Source organism: Echiichthys vipera, assembly GCF_963691815.1.
Source record: "Echiichthys vipera genome assembly, chromosome: 9".
NCBI classification, from domain to species: domain Eukaryota; kingdom Metazoa; phylum Chordata; class Actinopteri; order Perciformes; family Trachinidae; genus Echiichthys; species Echiichthys vipera.
This window is the reverse complement of record NC_139834.1, coordinates 19,317,556-19,339,871: the sequence shown is the minus strand read 5'-3', so window position 1 is coordinate 19,339,871 and position 22,316 is coordinate 19,317,556. Positions and strand designations below refer to the sequence as shown.

Sequence of the window (22,316 nt, the reverse complement as noted above, 5' to 3'; positions counted from 1 at the left end):
ATGGCTGAGCCCACAGAAAAAGCTGATTTGATCACATCTGGTACATCAAATACCACCGGCAGTATGTAGCGAGACAGCTCACAATTGTTAACACGGATAGCGTTTGCCGATTCTATCTCCTTGGCACAATGTGGAGCTGCAGAGCTAGGCCCGAATCAAACAAAGATGAGATGTGATGCAGCATGCTTGGATCTCCTCTTATGAGAGGTGAAGGGAAGCTGTCAAAGAACACAAAACACATCCAGCATCTTGCCTCCTCTGACTTGCCGGGATAAGCCAGGAGGAGGACAAGTAGGGGGAGGGGGGAGGGGAAAGTGTGCTTGCCTCATTTCTGCCAGTGTGCCCTGTGCGTGTCAGTCCAATATCTTAAAACAACACATGCAAGGCTTTGCTACAGCCAATTACCCAGCTCTTGGCACGGGAACTGAAAAACATCTTCGGAGAACAATAAAGAGAGCTTGGCTTGTTGTGCGTGCTGTCAGTAAGTGCTGACAGATTGTTATTTTTAATGAATATACAGCACTTGAATGGCCCATCAAGAGGTCTTTGAGCGAACATTGCTCCTTTGTTCAGAGCATTAATTTTCTATGTAACAGACAGATATCTTGCAATGAAATTGATATCAAGCACTGGTCAGGAAAACGTTAAATCTATTTATCCACTTGCATAGGACTACGCATATATATATATATATATATATATATATATATATATATATATATATATGCATAGTCAGAATAAAAATACAAGGCAACACACTTAATTACAAATCTGATGTCTAAACGTAGATGCATGATTACACATCATTACCTGTGTTGGCTCTGTCAACCAGATACTTCACTGCTTACCTACCTCTCCTGCCAACATAATTTCATCCTGTATATGAAATCCTTGAGCAAAAGTTGCAATAAATCCGTCTAATCACCTTTATTTGAAACACAATAGCATTGCTGAGAGTAAATTGCCCCTTTTAAAACACAGGCTTTCCACACCGATGACAGGTTATAGCACCATCTTGTACTGCAATACAATGCCTCAGTATCCAGGATGAAGTAGCTCTGAGACTAAACCCAGGCATTATTATAGGAAATCATCTTTCATGACAATTCATGGCAAAGGTAATATGTAGTGATGGCATCTGGGTGAAAAACAGCAAGATGCCATTCGAGCCCAGCATGTAAACACTGAATTCCCGAGCATGTGTACTGACAAATCATCCGACAAAGAGGTGTCAGAGAGCGCAGTGTAAAAAGAGATTTTCCTGAACATTGTCTGGCCTTCCACTTGCCACATATTACTCATAGAGAGCTGCTATTACTCACACACATTAGTCATTAAAGGAAAATAGCAGGGTTATTACACTTATCATTACTCTACTGCTACTACAGCCACCCAGATAGATTAACATTCGATGGATGGGGTGTGTCATTGGATACGTGACTCAAAGTAATTTTACCCACTGCTGCTCTTGAGATCCCATTCAAATTGAAACACTATAAAACACTCTGACCTCCTCCGACCCCTGAACTAACCAGATAACGTGGATTTAAAAAGGACTTTGCAAATTTATACAAAAGAAATAACCCCAAATGTTCTGTTTTAAGCAGAACACAAATAATCCTCTTGCCTGAACCTGAAAAATCTTTCTACAAACATTGAAGTGGTTTTCTGTCAGAGCCGTGCTAAAGTAGCAATCAACATATAGCCTGTAATAGCAGACATCTGTAACCTAAAGGAGCAAGTTTACAGTCTAAGTGGTAGTCTAAGAACATCTAAATCACATCCGCTAAGCTACTGGCAGCATGAAAAGCCAACAAAACATCAGACATGCCATATGTTTGGTACAGAAAAAGGTGCATGAACAACTGCAATGACTTGATATAGGATATGTCCAGTAAAATCTAAAGCACATTGAATATGTTTGCCTTGGTGTGTTTTTAAAAAGAAAAAAGGGGACATTATCTTTTAATTGTATTAATCAACTCACTGTGTAAAAATATTGCTGCAGCATTCCTCTCTAAAGGTTTCTGATAGGGCCTTTAGTGAGCTTTTAGTCCATTAGTCGACTAATTGCTCATTTTGGTCTTAATTGACTAAGATTTCTTTAGTCGATTAGTCATTTTTAATGCTTTTTGTCAGGCTTCTTTCAAAAAATCTAATGCACATCTCTGGTAAACAAACTAATCAATTAGTTGACAAAATTTTATGAGTGCTAGTAGACTTAAAACATTAAAACAGAATTCCTAATTTCTGTCCATATGGGTGTATGTGTTTTTATTATGTTTCCTTACCTAACCCTCTACTGTTAAACCATAGCGTATCACAGATATCGCCTGAACAGGTGGCAACTGAATAGAAGGAAAGAGTAGTGGTGCAGTTGACAGCAAACCAAAGTACCTGTCCATGTTAGGTTGTTCACAGTCATTGATTGAACCTAACGTGGTGTTGAGTAGAACATTTTACAATGCAATGCTGTCAGGATATCAGATAGTTTATTGAAGATCTCCTTATACACAGTCTGATATTATGGTATTTTGACAGGTAAGGAAATGCAGGCTTTGTTATCTACATTAAATTACATTTTCTTCAGTGGACTGAAAATAGCTTGGCATTTATGGCGCAAATCAAATGTTTCCGTCTGTCTTTGATCATTGTGTGCACAGTGTATATTCATTAGTTATGCCAAAGTCTACAACTGTGCAGAGCTATGTAGCCTGTAAGGCACAAGACTGTAAATAAGTCATGGGTGAGTCATAAGCACTTAATAAACATAAATCACAAGCTATTAATGGCTCTGCCTTACAGATGTTAACATGAATAGAAACCATCTTTGGAATGGCATTTAAATGACAGGTTACGCATGGTGTGTGCTGCCAAAGAGTGTCTTTTGTTTACTATTTTGAAACTTACAATTCATGATAACTTAGACTAACCTCATGCAGAAACTTCACTTCACTGATAAAACCACAAACCCAGCAAATATCACTGTCCCTGAAACTTATGTACTACTATCAGAGGTGAAAAGTGTTAATGCCAATTCTGCTGTCTATTTGTTGACAAATGTCTCCCATGAAGATTTTTTTTACAACCCTTGCATCTTTGTTTTCAAAAGTCAACATGAGAGTGTTAGCTTTGTCTTAAACCAAACTCGTAAATAACCACAAACTGTAAGCTTAGATAACAATAATTGAAGTAAAGCACACAAAGACAGCAAGTTAGCTTCCCCAGCTAACGTTTCCATGAGCTAATGACAATAGCTGAATGGGCTCAGGCTACTCCCTGGAACAGAGCTACTAACACTGGGGTGATTCCAAAATGGGGGAAACGTTTGTAATGAGGCGATGCGAGGTTACAGTGCACGTTGAAGCCCACAAAGCGTTTAATAAAAATGAAGTCATGTTGTGTGTGTGTGTTGCTGGTGGTCTGTGCTAACCGGTGTCAACGAGCTTGTTTGTATCCAGACATTACACTGCTCCTTGCTGGCATTCCCAATCAGTACTAGTCACTAGCGCTAACGTTAGTCCATGGTAACCAGGGGCTACAAGTCTATCAGCTAACCGAGCTAGCCGACGCTAATAGGCAAATTAGCCAAATAGCTAGCAAGCTTAACACTCCCAACGTTTACGAACTGCTCCTTCGTATTTGTCATTTCTTGATGAACGTCAAAGGCAACAAAAAAAGACGACTGGTTGAAGCTCACAGCACTTACCTTGAAGAGCTTGATCTACAACATCTGTGATTTGTTTGATGAGAGACTGCAACAACAAACAATAGCAGCAGCAGCAGCAGCAGCAGCTTCAGGGGCAATCAGCCAACGTTAGTTAGCCAAGTGTCGCCACTACACAGAGTACACACAGCCGCTGCAGTGCCACCTGTGTATATCTTCTCTTATGGGGCTTTAACGGGGAGCACCATGTTTTGATATAATGCTGTCATAAATGATGGACTTTGTGAATAAAGAGGGAGTAATCGTTGCCGGAATGCTCAGACTTGTGTGTGTGTATGTATATGTGTGTATGCATATGCGTGTGTGTGCGTGTGTGTGTGTGTGCGTGTGTGTGTGAGGGGCACTCAGCATGACAGCATCCTTCTTCTTCTTCATCTTTAGGGTGAGAACATGTTGGGGGGTTTCTCAAAAGTTCAACCGGTAAAATATCGTCACCCACTGGCCAAAACTGGGAACATCCACATCCTCCACAACTGCTGGTGTGCTGCTGCTGGTGTGCAGCTCTGGGTCTGTCTTCATCCTCATAAAGCTGCTAGAATACGAATCCAGAATACAATAGAGTCTCTCTCAGGGATTATCAGTGTACTTTAGTACTGAATGTAAGTATATAATATATGTTTTACATTGTAAGGCATACAGTAGACGATACAGCCATATGACAAAGTCTAACAACATTGTTATCACAACATAGAGTAGAATACAACAGAGTTCCTTAATGGGGAACGAAATAGACCTGGACACCTGATAGAATAGAAAATAATAGACTTTAACAGAACACAGCAGAAGTAAAAAAGTGTAAAAGAATAAAACAATTAGAAAATATCAATAAGACAATTTAATAAAATACAATAGATTAGAATCACTCTTGCGAGATTTGTGTTAACTGTAGTATTAGTGATCCGATTAGTGACCTGATAGAAAAGAATAGACATTAACATAGGACACAGCAGGATTTAGATAAAAATAAGTAATTATATTACAATCAGTGTACCCTGCACTGTGCAATATGCCTGTACTATGGGCACTTCTGCTTTTTGCACTATTTGGACTTATTTAATCATATTTATTCACTTCATATCACATTTTTACAAACAAACAAAACAAGAACAACTGCACTACATCATGTGAATATGTACATATGTCTATTTATATTTCTTCCCTTTTTAAATTTAACTTTATTGCTTATTTTTGCTATTTTTGATCTATTTTTGCTATTTTTTATCTTATTTTGTCATATTCTGTTGCTGCTGTGACAAAATAATTTCCCCGTCTGCGGGACATTAAAGGTTTTCTGATTCTGATTCTGATCACTCTTGGGAGGTTTGTGTTAACTGCAGTACTGAATATACAACAGCTGTCTTGCATTAAACAAATAGAATTGAAAGAGTGCAATGAGACAATATCTAATAACATGTTATCACAAAATAGAGTAGAATAGAATATCAAGTCCAGTCAAGTCAAATTTGATTTATAAAGCACATTTACAGACAGCTGAGCCGCACCAAAGTGCTCCACAAGAAAGTGCCAACGTGCAGTAAATATAGGAATGACAAAAGAGTTCAAATAATGCAAAAGAGAGACAATGTAAAAGGTAACCAGGGGACACTATGCACTGGCACTTAAAAGGAGACACTCATCAAAGGCAAGTGAAAAAAGGTGGGTCTTTAAAAGGGATAATAATCCATTAATGGGGAATAAAATAGACCTGGACAGCTGACAAAATAGAATAGAATAGACATTAACATAGAGCACAGCAACTGAACTGAAAATAACGATTATTAATAACAAAGTGGAGGAGAAACAATGTGACAAAATGTAATCACACAAAAAAGAGCATGAACAAGAACAGCCGAATTGAATAGGAAAGAAAGGTAAAGGCAGTAAAAGAATAATCACAAAAGAACAATATGGCAATAGAATAGGAGACTCAGCATTGAATATGCAGTAAAAACAGTATATTATGTCATACACACAGTTACAAATGTAAATGTCAACAGTTTTATGAGAAAGCAACCTACTTTTGTGACGTCTCATCCAAACAAACGCTTTAGAACAGCAGAAGCAGTCTCTCTCCCAGCACTGTTGACCAGGGAGTGGTGTACAGGTGCAGTGGAAACACTAGCCAGTCCATTTTGAATTGTTTTTGTAAAAGTGTTCATGTTTGAATAATTATTGCCACATAGCACAGTTTAAGTCGTGACCAACGCAGAAGCCCCCCTCAAACCTCTAGTAGATGTGAGCTTATCGACATTCGTGCAGGGATTGGACATTATCTGTTCGATCGATTGATTAATTCATTTTAATGTTAAACTAAACTGCAATTAAAGCTATCAGCACCTATATTCTTAATAAAAAGAACAATGAAATGAAACGATTGTTGAGATTACTTGTATTTGTGTGGCGTATATCTCTGAGGAATTTGTTTAATTAGTCAATTTTTCTGTTGGAAGCAAAGAGAAAAGTTTAATTGAATATAAGCAGCCTGTTCTTTGTGTGTGTGTGCTAAAGTGTCAGTGCACAGATGATTTTAGGCGCAACATGTATCGCTTTCATGTGCAGATCTACAGAAACATACCTGTAGGTTTTGATTAAGCCCATTAGCTTGAAATAACATTTCAGTCTAAACATTTCTGGTGGCCCTTGGGCTTCAATTGTCTTCCCTGCAGGTGATGTGTACGGCATTAATCTGACCACCAGATGGCGCTGGTTACAAGGAAAAGAAATGCAGCATTGCAGTTTCATAGAAACTCATGTGATGTAGGAAATAACCCACACTGTGATATCAATTTACAAGTCACACAATTTTACTCTTTTGAACTTTACATAAAAACATTATTGTTAATCCACTTGAGCGTGAACATGTGTTGCTAGAGGGAAATCTGCAGCAGATGATAGTCCCAGCATGTTTATAGACTCTATAATATATGCCTGGTATTTTCTTTGTACCGGTGATTTGTAATACATCTCCTTGGTGACGACTAAACAATGGAGGCAGGTTCAGACAGGGCTCACACAAAGTGCATCGGTGTGGCACAGACCCAGCTGGCAATCCCCCCCATGGTACCATACCACTGGTGAATAGACCCTCATTTATCTTGGCAAGGCTCAGCACAAAAAGAGCTTCTGGATTCTTTTACCCAAGGGGACAGAAATGGCGTCCCTGAGCGCTGAGCTCATGTTTCTGCCTCTCGGTGGCACTCAGATTACATCACATATTTCACACAGACAGGAGCTGTTACTGAGGAGGAGGCCCTTCACTGCAGATACTCTCATTTTCTCTGCAAGAAAGCCATGAATCCTAAATGATTTGTGATCAGAACCTTGTTTACCTTGATAATAATCATCATTATCTTTGACTTGATAAGGGTATTTCAACATTATAAAATTAAAAGTACAAATAATTGAAGATCTATAGTAATCCGTAGTCAGCCTGAACATGGTGGATAAAAAGAAATCACAAAAACATTTCAAACTATGTTGTTTATTACATATTTCTGCCAACACTTAGAGCAACACAAGACCTTGTCAGAGGTGACACATTGCACATACATCACTGTTACCACTGCTCGAGGCAGAGTCATACTACAGTTACAGTAGCTCAAACACTCAGTAGAGGACCAAAAAATCACTACAACTCACAAGAAGCTAAACAGAAGTCTCTCACGCAGTTACACGGACACGAACATAGGGACCGACACTATTCAGGAGCTAAAGCATAGTTTGAGGATGAGCTGAGCTGTGGTTGTACAAGGACGTACTGTAGCTTCTCCACGCCACAGACCACAGACTTGGACCTCGGATTACAGCAGTAATCTCTCCATCTTCTCTCTAGACAGGGCAGACGACCTAGCGTGGCGTATATGTGTGGGGGATTATTTATGAGCAGTGAACACACAAAGGTCCGAGGAGTTGGACCAGCTCAGATGGGGTGCCTGAAGTTCTGGCCGGCGAAACGGGCCTTGTCGCCGAGCTCCTCTTCAATCCTGGGAGAGAGTGATGACAGTTCGTTAAAACTGATGATTTGACAGCCAGCAATCTGCAATACTGTTCCTCTAAGGAGCAGTGGATGTAAAACTCGGAATGCTGTTAAGAGTTCAGTGCAACTGTAAAGATGTGACCAAGCTTTAATTTAACCATTAGAAGTACGCATGTTTTTGGACTGGACTCACCTGAGCAGCTGGTTGTACTTGGCCAAGCGCTCAGATCGGCAAGGTGCACCTGTTTTGATCTGGGGGAGGAATTAAATGGCATATATAAAGATCAAATCTGTAATGTAGAAGCTGTAAAATGACATGTCTGTTAAGGTTTTACCTGTCCAGTGCAAAGACCAACCACCAGGTCAGCGATGAACGTGTCCTCTGTCTCTCCAGAGCGATGGCTGACCATCACGCCCCAGCCGTTGCTCTGGGCCATCTTGCAGCTAAATCAAAGATACACATTTAAGTCCCTTATCTAGTCTTATAATTTATTTACTTTGTTGGATTTCGGTAACAAGTGCGATCACACTGCTCTGTCGTCGACACTCACGCCTGCAGGGACTCTGTGACGGAGCCGATCTGGTTGACCTTAAGCAGCAGGCAGTTGCAGGACTTTTCGTCCACACCCTTGGAGATACGTTTGGGGTTGGTGACTGTGAGATCATCACCCACCACCTGGATGCTGGTGCTGGCTGTGAATTTGGACCACGCTTCCCAGTCATCCTGGTCAAAGGGGTCCTCAATGGACACCACTGTTAAGATAGGAAGGATGTGAGAATATTGTTAAAACCGGTTCTTAAATCCAACACGTCGGCACTAATTAAGAAGCCACTGATCAATAGTAATTATCTTCAGAAACCTTAAACCTGCAAGAACTGAGGCTATTTGACCACTTGGTGGCAGCAGAAACAAGCTGATAAATGTCCCCCTGTGTTTGCCAGCAGCTAGCTGCTAACTTTGACAGAAGTGTTCAGGGGTTTTCTTTTGCTGAATTCTTTTAAGAGTAGTAAGTGAACCAAAACATTACATTTGCAGACACAGACAGCATATGCACATATATTCTGGGTTCTAGTTTCACTATACTGGATGTCTGCATACGCCCACATGTTGTTTGTACATGTCCTCACATGTATTATTTGAGTCTGTCCTTCATGCTTTGCCTCAATCTTGTCAAGATCTCTAAAATGTCTTTGAAATGTTTCATCTTTGGAAAACATAAGCAGTAAAAGTTTTAGGCCTGTAAAAAAGGGGGAGAGGTGTTAAAAGCCCACCGGGGTAATCTTTGACAAAACTCCTGTAGAGGTCAGCCAGCTTGTCGGGGGAGATGTAGCGGCTAGGGTCGTCGGGAGACTTGAAGTCCAGGTCGTACTTGCCACCCTTGTAGAACTCAGAGGCAGCCACATCCATGCCAATGACGATCTTGTCGGTGTAGCCGGCCTTGGCGATGGCATTCTTAAGCAGCTCCAGAGCTGAGGCACAAACAACATGCTGCGGTGAAAATGTGCCAGAGATGTAGCTTTCAAAATCAAACATCCGCTTTTCACAAATGAATCACGGCTTAAGACACCGCCTCACTGGTGCATTTGTCATATCAGCACCTTGACCTGACACTGGAGTCTGAGGCTGGCAGTCAGTGCGTTCGTTACCAAGTTGAGGCCTTAATTTAGAAACCATGTGACATGATGAGTGAAGCACTTCCCTTGGAGGTCTAAGAATGTAATGCTTTCAAGACGCTCCCTATGACCAGTCACAAAGTAACAACTTTCTATGATCGACTATTTGCTGAAAAAATTAAAACAACAGGGCGCTAAAACAACAAGTAATGTATTGAACTGGATCTGCGTTAAATTGGCTCGTCATGAAACGCTTCTTGTGAAACAGTGGTTATGGCTTGGATTTGATGTTTCCTCTCACCTTCTTTGTTCTCCAGGATGTTGGGGGCGAAACCTCCCTCGTCTCCTACATTAGTGGCATCCTTGCCATATTTCTCCTTGATGACATTCTTCAGGTTGTGGTATACCTCAGCACCAATACGCATGGCTTCCTTGAAGCTGCTGGCTCCCACAGGCAGGATCATGAACTCCTGCATGGCCAGCTTGTTGCCCGCATGGGAGCCGCCGTTGATGACATTGAAAGCCTGAAAGTGAGCAAAGACAACGGAATTTCAGCCTAATGGAATCACGATTGAATTTATGATTCTTTGATCAAACATTAACACTACAGCTGTCTGCCTATTAGCATTGAGAGTGTCTATAAAGCCTGTTGTACGTGACTTAGGTAATTGCATCATGCTCACAGGGACAGGGAGGATGACTTCAGGGTTGCCAGCCAGGTCAGCGATGTGGCGGTAGAGGGGAACGCCCTTCTCTGCTGCACCGGCCTTGCACACAGCCAGGGAGACGCCCAGGATGGCATTAGCACCAAACTTAGCTGAGGGAGGGTAGACACAACTATTGTTTATCTTTTGTGGAGGATGCGTTTATGAAACACTAATGTCTTCTGATATCTATAATCTTTATTGAGTACTTTCTAGGCTAATATGGAAAAAATCAATAATGCATGACCTTGAAATCATCATGTTCTAACTGATGTTTCTGTAAACACGAGGGTTGAGTGCCTTTTGATGTTTCCTTGTTTTTAAAAAAAAACATTTATTTCTCCATGTCAAAATCACTCCCTCCTCATTCATTCATTCACTGCTTCCTCTATAATAGACACTAGTTTTCTAAATATTGAGAAGTGAGATTTCTGTCACTTTTACTGCCAACTGTCCAGAGTTATAGTACATTAAGTAGCGTCTTACACTTGTTTTCTGTGCCATCCATGTCCAGCATCAGTTTGTCGATTTTGCCCTGGTCAATAACCGCCACATCCTAGATCGGACACAACACAACAAGTTATATTGTATGTTTGAAAATATTAATGATTAGCTAGGTTTAATTCTGACTTGTTAGTTCAGAAGAACACACATACAATAATGTTATAAGAATTACAGCATCTCAGAATTATATCACTGAAGCTCGCCTATTGCAGCTGTTTATAGATACTTTAGATGTACCATTTTTATAAATGCAAAAGGTAAAAAAAAATGTTTTACCACTTACACCGTACAGTTAGTGCCAATGATATGCATATTTATGTGACAGAATTTTCTATTAAATTTTCAAGATACATAAATAACGAATAATAGAAACTAATCAAGGTTCGGCCGAGGCTTTTGACACTAGCAAACAGTAATATTAGTTAAACAATAAATGGTCCTACCTTGCTAACCAGTGCAGGTGCAATTATTTTATTGATATTTTCAACAGCTTTTGAGACACCTGCAAGGGACAAGCAGACCATAACTGACCCAGACAGAAGAAAACCATGCAGAGCAGGCGAGACAGATGACCACAGAGCTACTCATCCAACCATATGTGGATGTGTAAGTAATTCTAAATATTATTTAGCCGTCAATGATTGTGCTTTTTATTACAGTTTCCTTTTTAGATCTGTGAACATCTGTTAGTGCCTGCCAAGGTTAGTTTTCAAAGGTAAAGCCATTCTTCATGCTGCTGTGCACGCTGGTATGTAAGAGAGTTAACCTGTTATTTCACACTTTATTTACCTGGTTACACAATGCAGGGGCCAAGAATTCATTTACATATTTAACTGCTCTTTTGACTCCTAACAGAAGGAAGAAAGTTGGAGGAAACGGAAATGAAGGAGGAAAAGACGAGGACAGACAACAGAATGTATAATAGAGGTGTTGAAATGTCATGAAAGATAGCAACAGAATAGAGGTAACCAGAAAGTTTAGAGGGGGAGTCAGTGAAGACGGCTTACCTTTGCCCATGTAGCGTGTTTTGTCATTGTCACGGAGCTCCAGAGCCTCATAGATGCCTGTGGAGGCACCGCTGGGCACTGCAGCTCTGAAAAGACCTTGGAGACACAAAGGACATTTTGCAACAGTCATTCCCTAAAGTGCTGTGTCATGTCCAACAAGACGGCAAAGGACTGACTGCAGTTTAATGTTGAAACGTAATTTTGCATGAGACCAATTACTGTACAGTATGTGATATTTGTACAGACATAAACATAAACATGTCTGATGCATTAAATGCAGCAGGGGCTGCTTGGTATTCAAGGACAAACAGCAAGTAAAAGGCACTAGGAGTCGCCATCTAATCAGATAAAGGCACTCACAGTGTCCATGTTTTTTTTTTGTCCACAGAGAGAGATAATACTTGTGAGGAGGAAGTTGTACTGGCTGTGCTGCAAAAGGCTGTGATGTAACAGGGGAAGACGGGCTGCCAACAGAGCATGTGCAGTGCATCTGTGGAAGGATGCCAAGCCACGCCCATACAAGAGGATTCAACCAAGTGAGGAGAAACTGGGGATGAGCAAAAATCTACTCAGTTTGCTCAGTGGACCAGCAGAGATGGTGTGAGTCAGAGGGGATTTAGGGCTTTAGTACAGGAGGCTGAGGCCATGAGTTCAGGCTTAGAAAATCATCTGCATCAAACCCTCACCTGGCTGCAGCTGGGGGGATTTGGCAACCGTCCATCAGACTATAAACTGTGATGCTCTACTGTCACAATATATTAAAATTTTATCCAGATTAAAACCATGGCCCAAAGACAATTAAAATTAGATAATTTAACAGGAACAGCGACTGTAAATACTTCTTTAGATCACAAGGGATACTGAAATGTGTCATTTTAAACACTAGTAAGGTCTAGTATGACTGTGACTGAGAGACAAGCCGGTTATGTAACACAGAAAAACACATTACAGTAACTATGCCCCGAGTGCAGCATACTCGCTTTGGTCTGTTGCTGTTAATGGTGCCAAAACAGGCCTGGTCGACTTAAAGTGGAATTGTGTCAACAACAAAAAAAAAGGATAAAAGGTGCTATTTACAGTAAACTGAAGTGCTTAGCCAACATCCCACACTACTGAGAAGACGACGGGGCTGCAGAATAGAGCAGTCGATTTTTTCCAGCCAGTGTATTTAAGGCATTGTAGCCGTTCTTCCATGTCAATGGTCATTCAGGTTGCTTCATTAACATTCTCAGAACATTTCATTGGGTTGAGCTGGTCCTTTGTTTTAGCTCTCAGACCAGAACAGCTCGCCAAGAGACTTCAATCACAGTCAGGCCATTAGTGAATTGAATAAACTGATCTCACTGTAGGCAGACGTGTCAAACAACGCAGGGTTGAGATGCTTTATGATCAGAAGCTTCATCATGTTCAATTACTGTAGGGGAGGGAAACAGGCTGTCGATCTAATTTACACAACATCCCTGCTAGGAAGTATAAAGCAATCAACTCAACTCATAGGTTTTCTTGAAGTGCGTACTGTATGAGCTATCTATGCTCCCAAACAGGAACCATTACAGTAACAGAGTGTTTTAGAGGCAGTGTGACATTACAGGAGCTATTTCCACACATACACCATCTGATCTGATCCACTCTGGAGCTGGCAACAGTTCAGGGCAACACACTGGTTTCACCATACTAAACCACATCTTAACTAGTTTTTACTAGTTAGATAATTGGGCAAGAACCAAAAATATACAACACTTTGCTTCCAGTATCATGTTGTTATCTCAGCATTACACATAATGGGATATAATTACATTTTAGTTGTGTAAACGTTGAAATATCCAGTAAAACAATGGGTAGAGGTTGGACAAGGAAGTCATAAAGTTGATGGAAACATACGTACCTTTCTTGGTGTAAAGATCAACCTCTACGGTGGGGTTGCCACGGGAGTCAAAAATCTCACGAGCGTGAATCTTCAGGATCGACATGGTTCTGGATCTGCAGATGAAAAGACAGGGAGGAGACATCAGTATAGTGCTGCTCCACAAGTCAAACGGACAGACGGCTGCAGTGTTACTTACTGAAGTAAAGCTTTGAGCCAAAACAGTGAGTTGGCAATAAATGAAATGCTCAAAGACGCAGGAGGCACAAAATGTAATCTAATTTATAAACATTAAAACATCGAATGGATTCTCTGATTAAACATATATAAGAGCCGTGCACACCACCTGAACCAACTGTTGTAGGCTGGCCAGGATCGCAGATATACTAGTCACAGAAAGGCGTGGCTTATGCAGCAAAATCTCTGCAAGTCCATTCAGTTTACTTAACACAAGATTACAAAACAGCATTGCAAAATGCTTGCAGAACTGAGTTTAGAGCACTTCTGTCAAACACGAAACTCTTGATAACAGTAGTGAAAGGTCTCTATCACTAACAACAGGTGAATGACTCGGCACAATATAAGTTTGGCTTTTTTTGATCCAAGTTATACGGTACTGATATGGTTAAAAGCCTGAACAATGGTGTAATCTTATAGAGCCTTCTTTATCTCTCCAAATTCTAGTAGCGGAGGTCAGAGAAGGTTTTAAGCCAGACAGTCTGCTGCACTATTGATTTTTATTTGTTTTTTATCTAACTTGTCCTGTATCCATGCACTTACTTGCTCATCTACCCACTCTGAATGCATGAGTGAACTTTGGGTACAGCCTAACTGGAGAGCTACTAAAGAGGAATCAATGGAAAATCCTCTGGCCTTAAAGTTCTGTGTGGAAACTTGCCAAGAGCCAAAGAACAGCCAAAAGGCAAAATCAATGAAAGCCCCCTCTTCTACAGCTAGGCTAAACGGACATATTGGTGACTGGGTACTGGACATCAGTACTAACAGTATTGTAGTCTATTAATAGTAATATTAATAATAGTCTTTTTTTATATACCAAGTTTGGTCTTTTTTTAGTTTTGGCTTCTTTTGTTAATATGAGAAAAGGGAATGTATAAATACATACAACAATAACATACACATAGCTGAGATTCAACAGTCAATGAACCAATTAAACATTAATTCATTATTTGTCATATTTTGAGCACAAATGCCCAAAAGCTCCTACTTAAGCAATTATAAGGATACATATCCTCATGCAATTACTTATCTTTTGAGAACATACACTAAATACCGTCGGGTGTATGACTGCTTGTTGCATGAAAAACGCTAATTTGAGAAGTTGCGGTGTATATTTTCACTATTTTCTGACCTTTTTTAAAGACCAAACGATTGATTAATGGAGAAAGTAATCGTCAGATTGATCAATAATGAAAATAATTGTCAGTGGGCCTAATATACAGTACATAAACACTATATTTCTATCCCCGATGACTCACATGCACACTATATCACATTCCTACTCCCTATTCTGTTTTGCAAACATGGAGAGCAAGGAGGTAAACTGGCAGCACAAAATGGCACCCACAAATAAATAAATAATCGAGGATTGATACCTGATATGCGAGTGTAGGCATGTTAGTTTGTCTTGATTCTCAGTAAGGCTACATTAGAGTCTACCAGCAAACCACATCTGTGAGTTAATAATCAGTTTAATAACTATTCATTAAAAAAACATAACCTTTAAACTTCAGTAGGCCTAATAAACGTACAATCCACTAACTGAGTGACTTGTAAAATGCATCTTCTGGGAGTTTGTTAAGTGGTGAAATGACTGACTATCACAAAGAGTCACTGAGTTCAATCTTACAGTAATTTTCCTACAACCGGTGGACACACCCCCGTGTCTGCTGCAAGCAACTGGTAGCTCCCTGCCTGCATGTGTAGCCTGCGACAGAGTCTCACATACCAGCACATCCTTGAGAGCTTTGCACAGCAAAAGGACACTGATAGTGGTTCTTTGACAAATGGAAGAGACTGCTGGAAGTTGGGCATGCAACTTGATGCCCCTTTCCCCCCTCCACGCACACACAAACACACTTACACACACCCTCTGCAGCTCTAAATGGAGTGACATATCGCCAGCTGACGGTCTGGTGTAAAAATAGACGGTGGGCTGCAAACTTTGAGCCACACAACCAACAACTGAACAATTAATAGGCGCTTATAATCAATGCTAACACACAAAGTATCCGCTAACACAAGGGCAACACTTAAAGGTTACCGTCGAGGATGAGGAACATCACGTACACACTGATAAAAGAAGAGAAGAGGTTTAAAATATCCCACTCTGACTCGGAATACGCTGTTTAAATAGTAACAGCAGCTGTCCTACACTGTCCGTGCGTGTAAAAGGCAGAAATGAAGAAAGCAAAGTTACCTTTTCCGGGCCTAACTGTGTGCAAGGAGGGTGCTGTCTCTCTCTCGTGCGGGCAGAGTGCAGAGAAGGCGCTCGTGACGCTCCGGGCTCGAGAATAAGTGGACGGAATCAGGAAGGAGCAACGCCATTGGCTGGGGACGGCTCACGAGGCAGACCAGTGCGAGAGAGGATGCACGTTCACCATCAGGAGTCAGAGCACTCATACTGATGCGGATGTTATAAATCTTTGCAAAAGCATCACTTTTAATTACCACTGCAGATATATTCAATATTTTTTTCATTTGTCGTTTGAGGTGAATTATGGGAAATGTAGTGTTTTTTTGCTTTGAGGGTGATAGAGGCATATGCGGGAGGATGACGCATTGTGAGTACGTGCAGAGAAGCAGGCACTCCGATGCAGTGGTTCGCTGTTGGTCACATGACACTTGCGGTCACGTTTTTTGGCAATGACCTTTTCTGTCCCCCATCCCATCCTGTGCTTTTCTTACACGATCAAATACAACGAAGTTCTGCAGGTCAAATTGTGTCTAGACATCTAGAGTAAAACTGGTTACTGGCTGTAGAACATTTTCAGCAGCATTTCAGCAGATTACATCAACATGTCCCTACATGTGAAAACTTTCACTTCGACACCAAATGCACTCCAGTTTTACCCTACACACAGACATCTTTGATCTGCAAACCACATCAGTGATTAATGCGGAGATTGTATTAACAGACTGGGTCCCTGAAAAGGCATATTTAAAATAGCTCTGCTTATTATCAAAGCTTATATTACCTTGTTTATTTATTTGAACATATATCAGATGAGACAGAAAGAATGTTATGCACTTTTCCCTTCAGAGTATGAAAATGTAGGACTGTATTTTAAATAGTGATTACACCATTGCCGTAATGACACAGGACATGAGTGAATTGTGGGTTTCCCCTGCACGTCCTCTGACGTCTCATGAGCGCAGGACTCGGGGTTCACGCAGCTGCGCAGTGCAATGAGTGCAGCATCCACAGCAGATCAGAGCCACAGCGTGATGGAGGCTTTTTTACACAGAAATCCTGCTGCAGTGACCTTGAGACTGTCCGTGTTGAATCCAACTGCGCCATCTGCTGCCCACATGCTCTCATTAAAATGTGACTGCAACAAGTGCCTGGTCTGGATGCTTGAGAGGATTTCATTATAAATACAAGGAAGGAGGAATGTATCCATTTTTTTAAATATCCAATGTTATATTTTGTATAGGGGGGTTATTAGTTCCCTCTCGTATACGGGTATTTCCCAAACTTTCACACATTAAGTCCCATATTTAACTCAAGCCTGTTCTCTGAATGTATCAGGAGTTTCACCACCGGTGTGATAGGCTGTTTCTGGCGCTATACTTGCACCATCTACCTGTGAAATGGTTGGAGGCAGCAGCACTGCCCCTCTAGTACTCACTCTGTCAGAAAGCTGCACCAGGACGTGAGGAAGTATAAGAGGGTTGGGGATTCAGCATGTTGCTGCCAAACCTGCAAAAACCTGCCCTCTCCAACAGTTCCCCAGCACAGGAGTAAACACCTGCTGTGATGTCCTAAAATATAACATGCATGCATTTCCACTGACCATAAAATGTGCCAGTCAGACATATGGATATACTACAGTAAGTCACTTCCATTGATTTCCAGGGCCTAATATCGTCCCTAATCATTTTATATTATTATTATTACTATATTTTTCACACATATTATGAAGAGATGATAAATATGAGCAGCACCCAGGTAGAACTTCACATCAGCCCACAACCTTACTTCTACAGAGAATTATACAGCTTAAAAATGTCATCGTATCCGCCATAAACAGAATTAATTTGCTCCAGTGGAGCTTTTCTGTGACTCACTGGTTGTACGGGGCAGTTTCGATGTGTGAAATGCAACTGTGCGAGCAGGGCGTTCCTGAATAGAGTCGACACACTCAGTGAACCCTGGATTAAAAAAAGTAAATAAAGACTTAAGTCCCATATTGGTGCACATCCTGTTCCAGACAGCTCAACCAACAGCAGTATGTTTTCATACATGCGGAATAACTTGACATTCAACAGGCGAGTAGTTCTAAGAAACACAACTTCCCCAATGATCTGAGTTAGCATGATTTGGGTGATAGTTGTCTGGAAATTGTCAATGGACAGACAGAAGAAAAATGACAATGTTTATCATTTATCACTTAAATCTAGAGATTTCATGCGTAGTTTCGATTGCACCATTAAATCCTTTTGACTGTCACACACAAAAAAAAACATAATTGTTTTTTTCAGGCACTATTTACACTATACAGTGACACTCATAGACAAAAGTAATGTCTATGTTTAATCCTATTATCACCCTAAAGTAAATAAAATAACCTTGTTAAGTTCCTGCTTGAGTAAATGACAAGACACGGATAGATACGATGATAAGCTTCAATACCATGCAGGGAAATTATGTCAAAATAGCAGAGACTTGCCACAGAAATAGGTTGAATACTAATACTTCAAAACATTCAAACATTTACAGGCAGCAATCCAAAAAGAGTAGTACAATGTGGTTGGATAGACTGTGGCAAGACATGTTAACCACAAAATAAAAATGAAGTGACACCTAATGTTGAAAGATACTGATGAAAGAAATGTTTGCAGTCTCCTCACTATCACAATATGAACATGTGTTGTAGGTGTGATCACCGCATACTGTATAAATACAAATAAACATTTATAAGCACATACATATAATCTTATATATATATTTTTTTTATTGGTTTGATGTCAATCTTTCTTAAAGGTCCCATATTGTAAAGAATGAGATTTTCATATGTTTAATTATAAGTTCACGGTGTTCTGTAAATACTGTGAAAGTATAAAAACGCTTAATCAACAGAGAAATGCACACAGCCTGTATTCCAAAATTGGGCCTTTAAACGAACTGGCAGGACTTCTGTACGGTTGTGATGTCATTACTACATATATATAGGTAAAAAGAGCTGTTATAGTCATTCCCCGGCTGCAATGAGGGTGCAGATGTGGAAGACCCGGACACACTGACCAATCAGGACTGACCCCCCTTTAAGGAGGGGCTCTTAAAGAGACAGGCGCAAAAACAGAGCGTTTCAGACAGAGGGTGAATATTCAGACGAACAGCATGTGAAAAATAATGTGTTTTGAAACATTAAAACATGTAGACATAGTAGAAACGCAAAATACAGGTACGAATCTCAAGATGAGCATGACCCCATCTCATTGTTGAGTAGGTCAAACTGTAGTCGGCAACAGGGAGTTTTCCTCTCCTGGTTGATACCTGACCCTGTCTATACAAAAGTCAAGGTACGGGAGTCACATGGTCACAATCACACATCATCAAAACTAGTTAAAGTAGTAGGTTCTTTTTATTTCCAACAGGGTACTGTGAAAAATCAGAAAAAGAGACCTCATCTGACTCATAAATATGCAAGAAGTCACTTAAAAAGCCAGATCCAGGGTCCTTGTTGTGAGGTGTCGTATGTTGTGAGTGAGTTTGAGCGCTCACCTGTTGTGAATTTGATCCAGTACTTGAGCAGTTGCAAGAAAAACCTAGTTTTATCAGCTTTCTAAAGTCAGAATCTAGCTTTTGTTTGATTTATTTAGTCTCCTCTTCACCAAGACCAGCGCAGGACACTACATATAACCTGCTGAAACATATATGTCAAGCTCACCATATGTGGGCTTTAAATTACTAGGTTTGCTCTTAGCTGGTACAATCACATCATTTAAGCCCCCAAGACCTTAAAAACTATTATTGTCCTCAAGGCAAAGATAAACCCAGTGATTTACTGGGGAAGAAGATAGCTTTGCTTCATTTCTAAGTACTAGTGTATGCAAGTTGAGCGCCGAGGGGCATCAAACCTGTGGCTTTTTTAATGAGCTCAGACTTTGTGCGAGTAGAAAACACTCTGCTTTCACTTCACCCGAAAAAGTCGGTTCGGTTCTATCCACCTGGGCTTGTTTAAAGTTGTTTCCTTTATCAGCCTTTTATGTGTTGTGTTCAGAAACAAAACAAAAACAACTGGTATCAATCAAATGCAGGCCGCCGAGAGGCTACAGTCCAGAGAGGAAGGACGTGAGCAGAACAATGAGAGTCTTAAATCAAGGTGAGTCCTTTAATCATGTTGTAACTCAATCAGTTCTTTGCACGCACACGCACACACACACACACACACACACACACACACACACACACACACACACACACACACACACACACACACACACACACACACACACACACACACATACACACACACACACACACACACACACACACACACACACACACACACACACACACACACACACACACACACACACACACACACACACACACTCTCCTGCCGAGGGCTAGACGAGAGGATGGACGCCACTCTTGTATATGAAGCTACAGCCGTGAACTTAATTAGCTTAGTTTAGCATAAAGGCTAAATAACTAATTTTATCTTCTTTGTTTAATCTGTTTTTACGTGGGGTTCTGTTGCAGTTTTATGAGTCGTTATGCGCTGGGCGAGCCCGGAAGCCACACAAATCTGTCAAAGTCATGTTTCCTTCGTTCTGGCAGAGAGGTCTGGCCCCTCTCCCAGACACACAGATTTCATTACATTGTACGGACCAATCACAACCGTTTATCTCATAAGGGGCGGGTTTAAGATGATGACTGACGGCGTCACCGTCCAGTCTGCAGGTCTGTTCAGTGCAGTTTCTCAGGTTTACGTAACCGTGTCTGCGTGGGTTTTCTCCGGGTTCTCCGGTTTCCTCCCACAGTCCAAAGAAATGGCCGTGTTAGGTTAATTGATGACCCTAAATTGCCCGTAGGTGTGAATGTTTGTCTGTCTCTGTTTGTCTCTATGTGCCCTGTGATAGACTGGCATCCTGTCCAGGGTGTACCCCGCCTCACGCCCGATGTCAGCTGAAATCGGCTTCAGCCCCCCGCGACCCCGACAGGGACATCGGTTGAAGAAGAATGAATGAATGAAAATCAAACTGTTAAACTAGACAGCGCTGATATAACTTGATATTCTGTCACTGTAGGCCCTACTGCTCATTTCTCGCAAAAACATGTCTTTTAAACACAATTTAGTGTACTGTTTAGATGTTATTTGAGAAGGTTTGTGACCCAGTCGCCTTTGTTTTCCACTGAGAAAGCTCTGCCGTTTTCTCGCGGTGGTTATGTAGCTCATCTAATTGTGTCCAGAAGCATTTTTGTTCTGTATACCACTAATAACACCCCATGCAAATAAAAATGAACTTAACACATTTGCGTGTGGTGATGTCAGGCTGGTATTTCTTGACAGCAACTTCCTGTAGTCTCCGTTATTTGCCCAACAACCTCCCATTAGAAGACCAAGAAATGGTGCAACTCATAACCTCCCCATAAAACTGCTACTCCTCCTTAAACACTGTTAACGCACGGTAACTATCTTTACGCTAAGCTAAGCTAAGTGGCTGAAACCTTACATTTACCAGACAGATACAAGACCCATCGAATTCTTGACAACAAAGGGAATAAGCATATATCCCAACAAACGATTCCCTTTAAAATGGTCACCAAGGTAACAAATAGCTTCTGCTTTCCAATATTTATGTATGTCCTTGTGATGACATTTGCCCCTCCTTACTGGCAAAATGCACACACACACACACACACACACACACACACACACACACACACACACACACACACACACACACACACACACACACACACACACACACACACACACACACACACACACACACACACACACACACACACACACACACACACACACACACACACACACACACACACACACACCTCGGAGTTGAACAGCTCTGGCATGTAAGGTTGAGTGGGTTGTTGGGCATGTAGCAACTAGAACGCATGAGCAGGAGATACATGTCACGACATCCTATCAACATCATATTACTACCATTAAAAAAAGTGTGTCTTGCTGCAGTGACTTGCTGCTTTGGCAACTCAGTGACTGGCATGAATATGCTTGTGCCACGGTTTCCTGTTAAGTCAAATGAGAAGTGAGTCAGCAAAAAGGTTGGAGAAAGTGACAGCTATTTTCAAGCAGGAGTGAAATGAAATTATTAGAGGGATGACTTTGATGTCTCCCCACACAAGAAATATAAGATTTGGTCTTCACCTCCTTGTCCATCCTCATATTTGATGAAATTTCAAAGGCAAATATGAGTTTGTCCTTAAAGCCAGAATGAATTATGTATCTGGGGTGTTTATGTACAACTAATTACCTATAGTTTAAATCTGCAGTAGGAGTATAATGCACAGCTGTTTAACACAACTTTTATAATAATAGTAATAATAATTATCTAACTTTTAGATGAGATGGTCCTCCTTTCCTCCGACTTTGGGGCTTCTGGGCAGAGCTCTGGGCGTTTTCAGCAGAGGTTTCAACACCTCCCTCCACTCGCAGTTTAAATGTAGAGAGAAACCCTCTGTGAGGTG

The 22,316-nt window shown here is 40.9% G+C and overlaps 1 protein-coding gene across 2 annotated transcripts; it reads right to left on the bottom strand.

The window, feature by feature from the left end:
• Nucleotides 1-7,192: 7,192 nt before the first annotated feature.
• Nucleotides 7,193-15,957, bottom strand: eno1a (enolase 1a, (alpha)). 2 transcript variants are annotated; one of them, XM_083919837.1, is made up of 12 exons: nt 15,834-15,957; nt 13,418-13,512; nt 11,533-11,628; nt 11,315-11,373; nt 10,508-10,577; nt 10,001-10,134; nt 9,619-9,841; nt 8,976-9,173; nt 8,255-8,456; nt 8,039-8,147; nt 7,897-7,955; nt 7,193-7,710 (listed from the first exon to the last, which is right to left on the bottom strand). In XM_083919837.1, the coding sequence occupies exons 2-12, from the start codon at nt 13,500-13,502 to the stop codon at nt 7,647-7,649; spliced, it is 1,299 nt and encodes a 432-aa protein (XP_083775963.1). In that variant the 5' UTR covers nt 13,503-13,512; nt 15,834-15,957; the 3' UTR covers nt 7,193-7,646. The 2 variants fall into 2 exon arrangements, with proteins under 2 accessions (XP_083775963.1, XP_083775964.1); XM_083919838.1 differs by lacking the exon at nt 11,315-11,373 and adding an exon at nt 10,969-11,027.
• Nucleotides 15,958-22,316: the final 6,359 nt, after the last annotated feature.